This window comes from Cervus canadensis, chromosome 25 (genome assembly GCF_019320065.1).
Source record: "Cervus canadensis isolate Bull #8, Minnesota chromosome 25, ASM1932006v1, whole genome shotgun sequence".
Lineage (NCBI taxonomy): Eukaryota > Metazoa > Chordata > Mammalia > Artiodactyla > Cervidae > Cervus > Cervus canadensis.
The window spans coordinates 24,110,803-24,125,635 of NC_057410.1; the positions used below are offsets into that span (position 1 = coordinate 24,110,803).

Below are 14,833 nucleotides of genomic sequence, written 5' to 3' on the forward strand. Positions count from 1 at the left end.
CATTTTGTTCAGAGAGAACACGGAGACATTTTTTTATTTAAAGGGGGTAGGGTAGACACGTGGCAGAGGGAGTTGGGAGGAAGATGGGAGTTTTCCCTGAGGGAAAAATCACTCAAATCTCTTTACCCAGCTGATGGCTGTCGCTTACTTTATTCTTTGTCCGAGGGAAGTGGTGTTGGACGGAGGTAGAGAAGACAGTGGTACAGTAGAAATGACCTAAAGGGATGCCCCCTCTGCCAAATGCCCTTAGATTCCACGATGCCTTTCAGTTGGGTGCTGAGTGCACCTACACTTTGGGGGCTTCATTTTCCCTCCTTAAAATTACAAGAGATCAAAGACTGGAGGTTAACGCCTGGTTTTTAAGAGGTGTGATCTGACGGTATGGAGGCTCACTTCATACAAGTCTTTAAAAAAAAGGTTTGTGAGAAACTGGATTTGTCAGCAAGTCATATAAATTTTTAAGCAAGCACAGAGTGTAAGCAATACCTTTCAAATCATTAAAGACTGAACACTCTCCTGATATCCTACTGCCTCTGGTATCTTAGTCCTTAAAATGTTTAGAGATCCTTGCCGTGTAATTCTTGACACAAATATATAATGACCATATTGGATCAGGGTAACTCCTCCTCTTTGACCGCCATTTAGTGATTCCATGGATGGGCTCTGACCCTGCTAAATGTGAGTGAACTACCAATGTCTTTTCTTCTCAAAAGTGAGTTTCTGTTTTTTTTAATCAGATTCTCAAAAGGGTCTGTGATCTAAAACAGGTTCTGGACGATGCTCACATAGAGCTGATTGTGTTAATGTATGAGGCATAGTAGAAGGTAAAAGAAATGGCATCATTCAGTTTTGCCAATGGAATCCAGTATTTTTCTATGCCCTGGGGTGTCTCTCAATACTGATCCTAAAATGCTCCTGTCTCAGAGGACCTGGGACAAGGATGCCTTACAAATGGCTGGCCATTTTGCTCTATTCATAGGAACGTAAGCAAGAGAAGTGCATTCTAGGCAAAATGGGAAGGCTGCCCTGAGCAGAAGGGAGGTAGGGGCTGGATTGTTCAAGTTATATCCACTGTAAGAAGCCCAGTCAGTAAAATGACTCTATTATTGACGCCATTTGGGCCCAGGACTCTGAGGAGCTATGATTCACTCAGTTTTTCCTAAGCAAGTGGAAAAGCCATTAAACTAGATTGTTGCAGCTCACTTCCTCTTGTCTTTCTGGTTAATTCCACCAACTGTGGTTGAGAAAGAAGTGTGTTAAGGAAAAACCAGAATCTAAGCATTAAAGAGAAAATATCCCACTTCCATCTTCTTTGCTTTTCTCCCTCCCTACCCACAAGCTGCTCTTACATACAAAGTAATTTTTAAATTATAAGACTGGTATTAACACATCATCAATAAAGAGAAACAATGACCAATGCATTAACTGATGCTAGAATACTTATGCATGTTAAGAGTCAGTGCAGACATTTTCCCAGAACTGGGAGGAGAACCAACCAGAAAGCTCATTACCCTGCATCAGCCGAATAGTTAAGTCACAGCCATTTTCCCTAAAGTTCTATTTAGGGGAATGAGATCCACAAGAATGACTCTGCCCCTTGATGAGGCAATCAAGGTCAGACAAAAGTGATGACAACAACCTGCAAGTACTGTGACTCCTGCCGTTAACTTCTCAGTACTTAAAACAAGACCCAAAAACCCACTCAGCACAAAGCTGCTATATGCACCTGACTTGAAATTAATAAGACATAGCTCACCTCACAGAGGATGTCTCTCTCTCCACTTAGGCAAAAACAATCTGTGGCCCAGAGATTCAGACCTAGACTTACATATCCAAGTTGTCTTGATCTCAGTGATACGGGGGAAGGCTGTATACCTCAACCCCCAAAACTTAAGCCTTTCTACTAGGGCTCCCTGAATCTCTCAGCTTGCTTATAACCTTGAAACAAAACAAACCAAAAACCCCATACAATTCCCACTACCCTCATCCCCAGAATACAGCCCCTAGAAAATCTAGCTTATACAGTTTGTACTTTGCATGCTCTCTTCAAAGACCCTGCACACAGACACACAGACACATATAGACACTGTCAAGAGGAGAGGGGTCTGTTCAAGGGAATAAAGTATTTTTCTTCTGTGTGGGCCTGGATTACCTGGAGGTATAAGGTCCATCTCTTAACACTGCAGCGCGATCTCTCAGCTAGATACATGTATATGCAGGGTGAAGGGAGCAGGAACGGGGTGGGGGGTGAGAAGGTTACTGTTTGTTTTTCAGCAGGTGGGGTGAGAGGTGTGGATGTATATTCAGATGATTGGAGTAGGGGTGATGGGCCCACACAGGAATGAGGTCTGCCCCTCAGCTTTCATTTGGATAAAAAAGGGGGCTCTGGGTGCCTGATCACTCTCTCTCTCCTGTTTACTTATTCCTCTGTAACCCAGTGTTCACCAGTGTGGTTCAAGGAGTCACCAGTTCTGTGAGATGCGAGACAGGATACTGAGGTCAAATAAATTTAGGAAACACTGCAGTAAGAAAGGCTTAACCATTTGCTCTAATGCATAAATTTTCGAGCCTTTAATAAGCTAGTATGTGTTTTCTCTCTCTCTATATATATAGAGAGAATAGTTATGTTATAGAAGGGTGATACTCAAAATATTCAACAACCGGTATGGCACAGGTTTCAACCAATCAGAATGGGCCTTAGCCACAAACTGCTGGTACCACTGTACCCTGGAAAATGGGATCAGGCTGAATATCAGCCCACCCAGTAAGCAGCGTTTCCCAGAAGTTTTGCCCAAAGAACTCTACTTTATGTGGCATCTCACAGAACTGGGGAGAAAGGCTCTGGCTAATGCTGGAACTGCATCTCTCTAGGGATGGGGCCAGGACTCATGATTCTGACCACGGGGGTGCAGGAGAGGGGCAGCTCTGGCAGAGACCCCTGGTAGCACCGGCTGACAGATGTGACTACAGCTGCAGCAGAAATAGATTTCAAAAGACAGCTGTCCCTCTGTCCCAGCTGCTCCGGGGACTCTGTCCCTGGTGGGTCAGCAGGTGCCTGTCCAGGTGGTGTTTACGGCCGAAGCTCTTCTCACAGCGCGGGCACTGGAAGGGCTTCTCCCCGGTGTGTGTCAGCCAGTGTCTCACCAGGTGGTGCCGCCGGCCAAAGCTCTTCCCACACTCGGTGCACACGTGGCACTTGGGCACGGGTGGCGCGCGCTGCCGCTTCCTAGCCCCAGGGCTCTCTCCAGCCTCTTGGCCCTTGCAGGATTTGCCATCTGCGTGCACTCTCTGGTGGCTGGCTAGATGGGAGTTGCATCGGAAATTCTTGCCACACTCAGGGCACCTGCTGGGCTTGTCATGTAGGTGGGTTTTCTGGTGTCGGATCAGGTGATGTCTTCTCCCAAAGCTCTTCTCACACTTGAGGCAGCTGTAGGGCCTCTCCCCGGTGTGTGTCTGCTGGTGCCTGGCCAGGTGGGAGCCCCACACAAACTGTTTACCACACTGCGGGCACGTGTGTGGTCTTAACAGGGAATCCATTTCTGTGCTACACAGAAGGTTTGAGAAGCTATCTTCCTGAAGAAAAGGTGGGCCCAGGAGCATGCCTCTGGAGCTTCTGGGCATGGAATCCCAGTTCACATCCTGCTCTGGGTTCCAGAGAACAGTATCTTCAGACACACTAGATAACATTCTGGGAGGCTCTGCTTCTAGTTCAGGGGTATCCCCCTCGTGCTCACTTCCATCTCCTGTGGAAAAAGGAAAATACAGACCCCAAGAGGTGAGTCACAAGGGAGCAGCCCAGGACTGAGTCACAAATGAGGCTGTATGATGCCTATTAGGATCTAAACCTCACCCCACAAGGCTGAGAGACAGATTTTAATGTTGTACAGGACAGTATAAGAGGTACAGCGGTTAAAGCTTAGACTTAGGAGACAGATACCCACAAAATCTCAGTTTTCCCACACTTCTGTAAGCCTTCATTTCTTCTTCTGTAAAATGGGAATAATTATAAGGTAGATGTTATAAGACAGATGGGATAGTACCTTCTATTAAATAGTCTATGCTATTGTTGCTGTCTATTTATTACTATGATTTATTTAGCACTTAAAGAAAACTATTAATCACCATCACCATGAAGAGAGGTGAGGAATGGTCTGAAATCACTGGCCAGGTGACACCTTGTCAGCAACACTGGAGACATTGTGGAAGGCATTTCCACAATGGGTGGCAGGTTGAACAATGACGACTAACATTTATTGAGTGCTTACTATGTGCCTGGTACTGTTCGACTATGGTAACATATTTAAATCTCATAATAATTTATAGATGAGGAACCCAAAGAGAAGTTAATTACTTTTCTAAGGTTCCACAGGTATGGTCCTAGATTCAGATCCACAAAGTTTGGCTCTAGAGCCTACCCTCTAAATTATTATGTTACACTGTCTTGCCTTTGAAGAAAAAGATCTCTGAACCATTCAATGCTATAACTGTCTGAGGCAGAGGAGGGGTTGGAGGGACATGTAATGATGACCTCCAAAAGGGGTGAAGGTCGTGGCTGAGTCTATCATACATCATTACCTGTGTATGTGACCTTTAGAATGTCCCTCTCTTCTAAGTCTGGGGGTTCGGGGACCCATTGTTCTTCCCCTCCTTCTAGTTGAGAAAGCATATCCAGTTTGGGAATTGGAAATCCTGACCATGGGAAAAGAAAACAGGGATGTCAGTTTGTTCAACTGTAATTTTCATTTCTGAAAAAAGCTGTTTCCTAAATTATTCCTTGGAACTCTATAGATGAAGAAGGCCAGATACAACAAGCCTTTCCCTCTCCCCACTCCCATTTCTGTGAAGTCCCCTCTTCTTTCAGAAAATCATATTCTCTTTCCAACAGGTGTTCTCTTTTGTGTGAATTTCAAATACTTTCAGCTCAACTGTTCTTTCTGGTCATAACTTCACTTAATTAGCCCTACTACAGCTGTCTCACCCCACCCCCACTCTCATCTTTCCCTAGATGGTTTCTGAGTTTCCAAGGACTCAGTTCCACTCCTTAGGTGTCCTTCTCTCTGAAAGGACCTCCCAATTCCCAACCAAGAATTGCCTACAGTTCTCTAATAATTCACAGCACTTTGTTGTTGTTTTTTAAAAAGTGACACTTCTATTCTCTTTGGCTTAACCCTAGTGCTCTTTCCCAAGTGGAAACCTAGACAGATTCCCTGCCAAGAAAAGAACCCCAAATGGACACTATGCAACAGTCCCAGAGCAGATGGCTCCACTCTCACAGAGTACAGTCACTGAGTGGCTGGGGAAGGTCGTGCTTACTCAGAGACACCACTATCCCACAGTTTTCCTGCATGACATATTCTCCATAGAAGTCTGTTTGAGAAGGGTCCAGGCTCCGCCACTCCTCCTGAGAGAAGCACAGTGATACATCCTTGATGGTTACCAGGCCCTGAAACAAAATGCAGCATCATCTGTCAGCAGCTGTTCTTTAAGGAAAACGGGGTCTCAGTATAAAAGGCTGAGGTGGTGGTAGAGGAGAGGTGGCAAGAGAGGGTCTAGAAAAAGAACTGCCCAGAGGTTCCTGGGCAGGGAACATGATTTTGGTGAAGAGGAAAGGGGTAAAAGTAATGGTCAGGGTGTGAGCAATAATGTCTGTAGAGGAGATTCCCAAGTTGGGACCATGAGCAGTTGGAGGCACTCATTGGTCCCTCTGTGTAGTTACACGTGTCTGCCCAGTCTCTTCTCATCTGCCTTTCTTCACTGCAGAAATTGTGTACAAGTGTCTCCTTTGTCTTCTTGACCTTTCCTTTCCTATCTGCATGAAACAATACGGATAAACTGTTCTTTCTGGCCTCCTCCCCCTATTATGCCATATCCTTATCTTTTAAGGCAGCATAGTCTGGCAGTTAGGAGCCCAGATTCTGGAGCCAAATGACTCCTAGCTCTGTCACTTAACATTAGCAGTATGACCATACACAAGTGCCTTAATCTCTTCCTGTCCAATTTTCTTGTCTGGGGTTAACTGCGTTTCTCTCAGGGTTAAACGAGTTAATGTACATAAAGCATTCAGAGAACAGCAAGCATGGTCAGCACTCTGGAGTACGGATACTATGGCTACTATTATTACTAACTTCCCGTGGCTCCCCCCTTGCCTTCTGAATCTAAACTTGTCTTCTTTCTCTGGTGCTGCCCCTCTTCATACCTTTCTGTCTTCTATTCATGTCCATAAATGCTCCATCATCCACCTAATTCAGTCTACTTTATGTTCTTCCAAGCTTCCTTCAGGTCCTCTTTTCCTAATCTTTCCAGATTTCTTTTTTTAAATTTAAAATAATTTATTTTTGGCTATGCTGCGTCTTTGGTGCTGTGCATGGGCTTTCTCTAGTTGTGGTGAGCAGGGGGCTACTCTCCAGTTGTGGTGAATGGGCTCATCATTGCAGTAGCTTCTCTTGTTGTTGAGCTCAGGCTCTAGGGTGCATGGGCTTCAGTAGTTGTGGAGCTTGGGCTTTGTTGCCCCATGGCATGTGGCATCTTCCCAGACCAGGGATTGGGTCTGTGTCCCCTTCATTGGCAGGTAGATTCTTAAGCACTGGACAACCAGGAAAGCCCATGATTTATTTCTTAATGAACATTAATGAATTTTTCTTAAATTCTCCCTGTGGCTAGCACAGCTATCAAAAACAAAACAAACTCAATCTGTAGGAATTTTCTTCTTCTCATCATGCCTCCATTCATTTTTCAAAAGGGTATGAGTCCCTCAGAAAGGGATAGACTCTGTGCAGATATCAGACTAAATAACAATAGTGATCAAGTGAAATGACAAATCAATTAAGTGAAGTGAAGTAAAAGTTACTCAGTTGTGTCTGACTCTTTACAACCCCATGGACTGTAGCCTGCCAGGCTCCTCTGTCCATGGAATCTTCGAGGCCAGAATACTGGAGTGGGTAGCCGTTCCCTGCTCCACGGGATCTTCCCAACCCAGGGATCAAACTCAGGTCTCCTGCATTGCAGGAAGATTCTTTACCGTCTGAGCCCCCAGGGAAGCCCAATGGAATGACACAAAGGCTACAGAAAGGCAGCAGTGACGAGACCTTGAGAGAGGCCAAGAGAAGAACATAGCCCACCTGTGATCCTGCCGCAAGAAGTGCAGCTGCCATCTCCCAATCTCCAGTGCTCTCTTCCTGGGGAATGGCAGGAACCCAGGGAGTGGACTGAGCTGGTGAGGGGAGAGAGGAACCATTAGAGATGGAGCACCCATCTTTTTCCAGTTAGAACCTGGGCCCTGTTATAGTGGGGCTTAAGTGTCATATTTTTTCCCCTATATCTATGTCCACTGGTAAGACTCAAATGCATAAATGTATTGTGGTAGAAGAGACCTTCCCTCAAATGTTCTGAAAGGGTACCGAGTGGTTTTTAGTAGAGCATTTATGTCATTCATTTCTACTAAACTAGCTGTGGTTTGAATTTATATTATTCAAATGTAATTTTCATCTTGTAAAGTGCATTTTACTGGGTGTGTTTTCCAGTGGCAGTCAGTGTTTCTGTCACTTCCTTTGTCTCCCATATTTGTTACCACTAACCATGTAACAGGTGGAGGAAGTGATTATGTAAGAAATGGGAGAAACCCAGTCACATGGTTTGCAGAATCCAGATGCTCCTTATATTTTTCTGACTAGGGCCTGTAAGTTCTTTCTGTTTCTGTGGCCTGGTCCTGGTACTAACTGTGTTGTTCAGTCAGTCCATGGCAATTTGGAAGTTTTTAATTCTACGTTTTCAATAGAGATTAGAAGATTATTCTCTGCATTGTGCTTCCCACACACACCCTATGGGCTCTCACCCTTCTCCTGAAGGGACTGTGGCTCCTCTTCAGGGTCACAGCACAGGTGCTCCAATGGCCCTGGAGCTGTTCTCCATGGCCCCTCTTCCTGGCTTCCCCTTTCCACCTGGGGCTCTGCTCTATCCAGCTGGACATTCATTGACTCCCATCCTGTCCCCAGGGCTGCTGTCTGTTCTGAAAGCATTTTTGCTGCAAACCCAAATTGTGACCTGGAACAAATTCATATCAGTTATGCCCATGTCAATGGAAAGGGGTGATAGTCCTAAGGGAGTTATGGAGAACAGTCCAGGGATAAAAGATGAAACTGGATAGGGAGAGCTTGATGGAAGATGAACTTTAAAAGTTTGATGTGTTCCAATCAACTGAACCTGAGCCAGAAATGAGCAAGTGCTATATAGTAAAGTCACTAATGGTTATTTTGGGGACCTCATGTTTGGCAGAACTTCATTAAAAAAAATCCTGGAAATTCAAAAGCTATCAATTAATTTCAACCACTGAAAATACTTAATCTGGGAATCTCAACCACTGAAAATAAGCAATCTGGAAATATGCAGGAGGGAATGCAAATAGATTTGCATTCAACAAAAATGGAGGTAATCCCACATAAGATTGTCTGCCACAAACTCCATTCTCATTAGTTTAGAATGAAATGATTACTATAGGTAGAAGTCATAGTCAAAGGGTGTATTTCTCATAAGGCTGAATCAAATGGTGCCTTACTTAGAACAAGTGCCTCAACAAAGAGACTTACAACCTATCATTCTGTTGTAGAAAATCAGAATTGGTAGTAAATATGGTGGACAGATCAATAACTTGGAAAGCAGATGTAAGATTCTAAAGCAACCCTAACAGATAAGAGAAACTGTTGGCAGTGAGGAGCTACGTCTAAAGAAGAAGAAGAAGAAAAAGAAAAAGAACATAAAGAATTTTGTATAGGTAGAAAAAGGGAAAACAGGTGTTGCTAACATGACCCTGGGGTGAATAACAGCCCTGTGATTTAAGACATGGCAAAGAACCTGAGACACATGATAGAACCAGTCAGATCTCATTATAAAAACATATTAAAAAAAACATATTCAATTTTAAAGAAGGGTATGGTGAAGCCAGAGTGTATTCCATCACAAGAAACAAAAGTGAAGAAAGGGATGGGAAATATGTCCATTAGGGAAAAGTTCAAAACAATGGACCTAGTCTTCTCTTGCCTTGGGAAGAAGGCTCATGAATGATGCTGCCAATGAATAAAAAGAGAGACGTTTTCTTTCTCTATGTAGATCTCTTTTGATTGCAAGAGAATAGATTTAAGTAAGATTTAAAAATTCTTAATAATCCTGCAGTGTTGAAGCCTGCAGAGTTGAAGGCTCTTTGCTCTGGACCTCTTTGGAGCATGACAGGTTGTGTTGTGATAGCAGTCTCCCTGCCTTACAGCAGAGAAATAGTCTATAAGACTGTGCAGAGTCACTTTTTGCTTGGCAACATCATATTTTTGTGACTCTTATTCAATGCCCAAGCAATCAGAGCCAGTGAAGGTGTTCCAAATACAGGTCAGAACCTCGGTAACTGTTCTGGCTCACTCACATTCACCTAATGACATTTGCAGGAACCCAGAAGCCTGGAACAGATAATGACAAATGTCAAGTTGTTTATTTTCTTGCCTAGCTGTCTTTGACAACAGAGGTAAATGAGAACTGTAAGCTCAATGAACAGCAAGGGAACAAATTCCCCTTTCATCTCAGATGTCCAAAGATGTCTCAGGGCCTCCTGGGAACATTCTGGACTGATTCCCAGCTTAGGAGGTTTCCTTTTCAGAGACTTCTCATGAGAAAGAAAAATTCCCAATAAAGCAATAAAGGGGGAGTTCCATTTTAGATTTCTCCTATGAATTCCAGCTCCTGTGTTCTCTTCACTTCTAATATGTAAAGCATGGATTCCCCCTTTTCACCAAAGGTCTTCCTCATCCACTAGCTTCGTTGGAAAGTCCTCCCTCAGGGCTTTACCTCTAGGTAAATATCTGGACACCTATCTGAGATCCATTTCTCCATCTCCCTAGCAGCAGAGTCCCTTGATAGGAAGCCTCTTTCGCAGGCCAGATGTGAGACTCTCCAGACCACTGACAGAAAACCCGTGGAAGAAATCTCAGCAAAGGAGGGGTGGGTACTTATCCTCAGACTGCCTTTACTAAGATGTGCATGCTCTCGGAGCCAGCACCTAGGCAGTTAAGGTGTCAGCCCTAACCTGGATTTTCCTGGTTCCAGGATGTATCTCAGGCCTACTGGAGTCAGGGTTCTAGAAGTTTCATTTCCCCTTTTGCTTCACATCTTAGGGGAGCATGGCACCTGCAGAAGTTGGTTTCTGCAGCGTGTGCTGTTGGACAGAGAAAGGGCCACTCTACCGAAATGAGTAGTAGCCCAAGGGCACAGGGACAGTTGCTGTCAGAGAAGCCTGGCCCCGGTCCCGGGCGGGGTGTGGGCGGGACGGGTGCCCACTCCGGAGTTGGGTTGCTTCGTCCCTCCTTGTCTCCGTGCCCGGGAGAGGGTCAGGTTTCAGAGAACTCGAGAGCGAGGCAGAGCTGGAGCAGGGGAAGTGAGGTCAGAAAACAGGTTGCCCGTGAACTGGGACAGGAGCAAGTGAAGAAAAAGGAGCCACGGGGAAACCTGCGCGCGGTGACAGCGGCGGGAACCCACGGGGCCTGACAGCGACGACGCTGGGGACGAAGAGACAGGAGAGGGGCGGGCACAGAATGTCAGCGCAGCCGACCCTGGGAATGGCAAGGGACCCAGAGGCCGCGCCGACCCTCCTCCCCGCTCCCATGGGTGACCGGCCCCCTCGCCGCCCGGGGAAGCCAGGTGTCCCTCCCTCCAGCCGTGACTCCCGCCTGCCCGGCCCCAACTCACCCGGGTCGGCTTGGCCTGCAGCCCGGTGTCTCCCTCCCGGGCGCCGCCTGCCCCTCCCCTCCGCGCTCGCTTCGTCGGAGCCGGCGTCCGCGGAGCCAGCGACAGGCGGAGACGGCGGCCCGGCGGGCGCGGGTGGGGCGGGCACAGGAAATCCCCGCCCGCTTCCGGGGCTCGGCGGCCGCGGCGGCGCTAGGAGGGGAGGGGCCGGTGCGGGGGACGGGCTGCGGCTCCGGTGCCCCCGGGCCGGCCCAGCCCCGCACTCCGGCGCCCGCCACCCCGGGGCGCCGCTGGCCGGAGCGCGCGGATCCCGGCTGACGGTGGTCGCTCAGCCCCGCCCTCTCCCAGACTGGTCATCTTACCTCCCGGCCACTCGGCCCCCCGCCGGCTCCTTTGCACTTGGGCTTGTTAGTTACCTTGACATTATAACAACCGCTGGTTATACGCCGGCAATTGCTATGAGGCTGATTTCTAGAGACAACGGTCTGAATTCTTCAAGGAGCTCACCTTCTAGGTTTCAAGAAAATGACGGTGATGATAAGGGGCTGAGAGAGCGTTGAGGAGGGGTCACTAATTCTGAACGAGGTTGACTTCACCCGAGACGTGTGTCTGAAGTAGGCCTTGCGGCTGCATTGTCCAGTTTGCGAGAACCACCAGCCACAGTCCAGACAGAGGTGTGTTGTAACGTGCGCAGCAGATAATTCGGAAGACAAAATTAGCGAAATGTACAATAGCTAATAAGCAATATTTTGAATATGTTGAGCTAAAATGTTTAACTTCACTTCACCTACTTCTTTTAGCTTTTTAAATATGGCTACTGCGGTGTTTGTATATGCGGCTTACGTATTTCTATTGGACAAAGCTACTTCGAAACAGTAAGATAGATTTGACTGGAAAAGATGAGAAAGGGGCTACAAAATAGAATAAACACACTACTCTTAGAATCTGTTTATAATCTACAAGTCGCATTCTTCGTCATCAGAACAATTTTGTACGATTGTATTTTATAGGCTTAACAAGTGACTCACTTAAGATCATAGGGGACAGACATTCCTTTAATATATAGTTATTTTTGCTATGTGCCAGGTACTGTAACTAAATCCTGGAAGTCAAAGATCTCAAAGGAATTGTCTGCCTGTGGATTAAAAAACTCAGTCTGTGGAAACACATGTTAACAAATATTTGCAAAAAAATATAACAGATGCTGAAGTGGAAGAGTATACTTTGCACTAGGAGCAAAGAAGTAAATGTGCATGGGTGGGAGGTCAGAGAAGGTCTGACAGAAGTCTTGAGGGAGAGAAGGGTGGGGAGGGCTCAATTAATGAATGTGCTAGACATGCAGTTGCAAAAGGATATAGACCATATTCAAGAGCAGATCATAGGGTATTTTGGGGAAGTAGTAGAGCCAGGATTTATATCTCAGTTCCTGGAACTAAATCCAGAGGTTCTTTTCATTTATATTTCCACAGGTGAGAAATACAAGGTATGTTAATCTGGGTATTTAACAATACCAGTATCTCAGTGATTTAACATAATAAGAGCTTATGTTTCATATAAGTCAGTGTGTAGCAGGCTTGTTGGGGCCAGTGAATGGGTTATGTGCTCCTTGCAATTATGGAACGACCAGGTTTCTTCCATTTTGTGGCTCCACCATCCCCTGTTGTCTTGGAATCATTCAATCTGTGGGTTGACTTGGTGGAGGTATCAGGGCCCAGCCCTGGAAGTGCTATACATCATTTGTACCCCATTTCCTTAGCCAGGGTTCAGGTACATGATTACATGGCTGCACCTAACCACAGGGGGTGACTGTGAAGTGTGTGTACCCAGTAGAGAAGGCAGTGGGGTTCGATGAACGGTTAGCATTGCTTCTGTCACACAAATAATTAATCAACCACCTAAACCTGACTTTACCTGAAGGAGATATTTGGGGAGTGGTGGCAGATTATATAAAAACAAAGAAAAAGGAGGCAAAATAGTCATCTTTGGCCCGATGACACAATAATGGGACATTAATATTTAATAGACATCTACTTTATGCCAGAAATTTGTTTTTTAACATCACAGGGAAAAATAGAAAATGTCTTTATTATTAGCTTTAATGTGCCATCTCTTTAGATATCAGTCAGCAAACTGTGAGGTGCAGATATAATCTCAGCAAGGGTTTAAGAGCATTCAGTGAGCCAAAAGGCAAAATTAGGAATTGAACTCTGGCCTCGATTTATAATCTGGTGCACCTGTCACCAGAGTGTTACTTTACCTTTCACAGATACATGGGTGAATCCAAATTCCTATGTAAGGTGGAATAACTAAACATCCAGGGAGTAGCAGGCAGAAGATTCCATCTTTTTAAGACTTTCTGGTCTTAGATCAAGACTGGAACAGCTTCGAAGGCAAGATGTAGGAACAGCATCTTGGGTAGAATCAGAAGGCAGAAACATACATACTGTGGGGTGAAGAACATATGCAGATGTGCCTATTTAGAGAAGAAATGAAATGAGGAAAATGATAGAAAAATTAGAATAGTGGGTCAAGGATTTCTAACTTGCCATATCAAGTTATAGAGAGTCACTATATTTAGTGTTATAAGCAAGAGATATACCTGATGGGTCTAATTATATCATTCTAAGACTCTTTTATCAAGGACTGCCCTGTTGATAGAGTTCAGAACAATAGAATGGGATGAGTTGGACCCAAAGCTGGATTCTAGTGTGTATAGTACAGAGTTCCTCAGGACACAGCAGTATTCTTCCTGGGGCTCAGGGAAGTCACAGTCATTTAAGGTTCCGAGTTCTCTGTGAGGACTTCAAAAGACCTTAAGAGGCTCAGTCTCTTGTCTGTCATCCTTGGCTCCTTCATTTCTGAACTCTTGTTCTGCCATGGTTTGAATAAAAAATGTATAATGTAGGTGTTCACCAGTTTATGATCATGTTATGAGTTTATTAGTCAGTTGATTGTAATAAATTATCAGCTTGGCTTATAAAAACCTGTTCCACTGTAATAAACATACCTCCAATTGCTAATTAGAGCCCAATCACCATTTATAACACTGCTTTTCTTCCACTCAAAGTTTTTGAAGCTTGATGTTGGAGATGAGTTTTCACTAACAGGGCAGTGCAGTTATTTGCTTCCTCTATGTCTGTGTCTATAAAAGAAAGAGGAAGGTCGAGGAAACTGTAGTAGGACTCCTGTGGAAAGAAAGGTAAGAGACCCTTAGTCAGTAGTTAATTAAAACTGGTACTTGTAGAGCACTTTAAAATTTACAAAGTGCTTCTGTATACATGTGATCTTCATAACTCAGGGAGATAGACTAATCATCTTTATCCCTAGTCTTCACAAAGAGATACAACTGAGCAACAACAACAATAATCCCTAGTTTACGTTTAAGGAAGTAGCAGTTCAGATATTTAAAATTGCAGAACCTCACTTTTTATTTCTACAATTCTGGGCAGATTTATATAGATATATCTATTTTCTAATCAATAAAATGAATGTCATTATACCTACTCTGTAGGGTTGTTCTGAAGAATAAATGAAATAATGTAAATTGCCACCTAAAAATTGTCACTCACCATTTGCCTCTACAAGGATTAGGTCACTAGCTGCTGTTGTCACTGACCTTCAACACATCTTAAAAAGACTTCAGGGTAGAGATCAAGGATGAGGCACTCTGTGCTCTGGGAAAAACTGGCAGAACAGGCTTTCAGATAGTTAGATATTTTCAGAAGAAGGTTTTATGAGCCTAGTTTCTTGCATCTTCTCATATCTGGGTAAGCACTAATATCATTAATGAAGACATTTTCTCCTTGTGACTATCAGCAGCCTTCTGTGACTTAGCAGTAACCTGCCAAAGTATATGCTGGATACATGTATCCCCCTTCAGCAAAATCACGTATATACTGACCTCCCCCCACCTCTTTAAAGCAGTTCCTCAGAGCTATCTGAAAGGGTGTCTCCCAGGCTATAGTCCTCATTTTGCTCCAAATAAAACTTAATACACAACTCCCACCTTGTGGTTTTTTTTTTTTCTGTCAACAAAATAGGTAATTTAACACATAGGAATAATTCAGTAAATGATAAGACCTAGGTATGGAGCTGTATAATTGGTGAAAAGAGG

General features: G+C 44.7%; 1 protein-coding gene across 3 annotated transcripts; it reads right to left on the reverse strand.

Annotated features, from left to right (window-relative positions):
* On the reverse strand, positions 1-10,853 carry ZNF641 (zinc finger protein 641). Of its 3 annotated transcripts, XM_043447125.1 has the most exons (6): positions 10,723-10,853; positions 7,832-8,040; positions 7,119-7,210; positions 5,314-5,443; positions 4,576-4,689; positions 1-3,743 (listed from the first exon to the last, which is right to left on the reverse strand). In XM_043447125.1, the coding sequence occupies exons 2-6, from the start codon at positions 8,013-8,015 to the stop codon at positions 2,989-2,991; spliced, it is 1,275 nt and encodes a 424-aa protein (XP_043303060.1). In that variant the 5' UTR covers positions 8,016-8,040; positions 10,723-10,853; the 3' UTR covers positions 1-2,988. The 3 variants fall into 3 exon arrangements, with proteins under 3 accessions (XP_043303060.1, XP_043303061.1, XP_043303062.1); XM_043447126.1 differs by lacking the exon at positions 4,576-4,689; XM_043447127.1 differs by lacking the exon at positions 7,832-8,040 and having other exon boundaries at positions 10,723-10,841.
* Between the last annotated feature and the right edge of the window lie 3,980 nt (positions 10,854-14,833).

Coding starts and splice junctions, on each gene's coding strand:
- ZNF641 (XM_043447125.1), bottom strand. CDS start 8,015: ATGCTTTCAGAACAGACAGCAGCCCTGGGGACAGGATGGGAGTCAATG. Junction 5,444..7,118: donor TTCTTGCGGCAGGATCACAG/GTGGGCTATGTT, acceptor ATTTTGTTTCAG/GGCCTGGTAACCATCAAGGA. Junction 4,690..5,313: donor TGGGATAGTGGTGTCTCTGA/GTAAGCACGACC, acceptor TCCCATGGTCAG/GATTTCCAATTCCCAAACTG.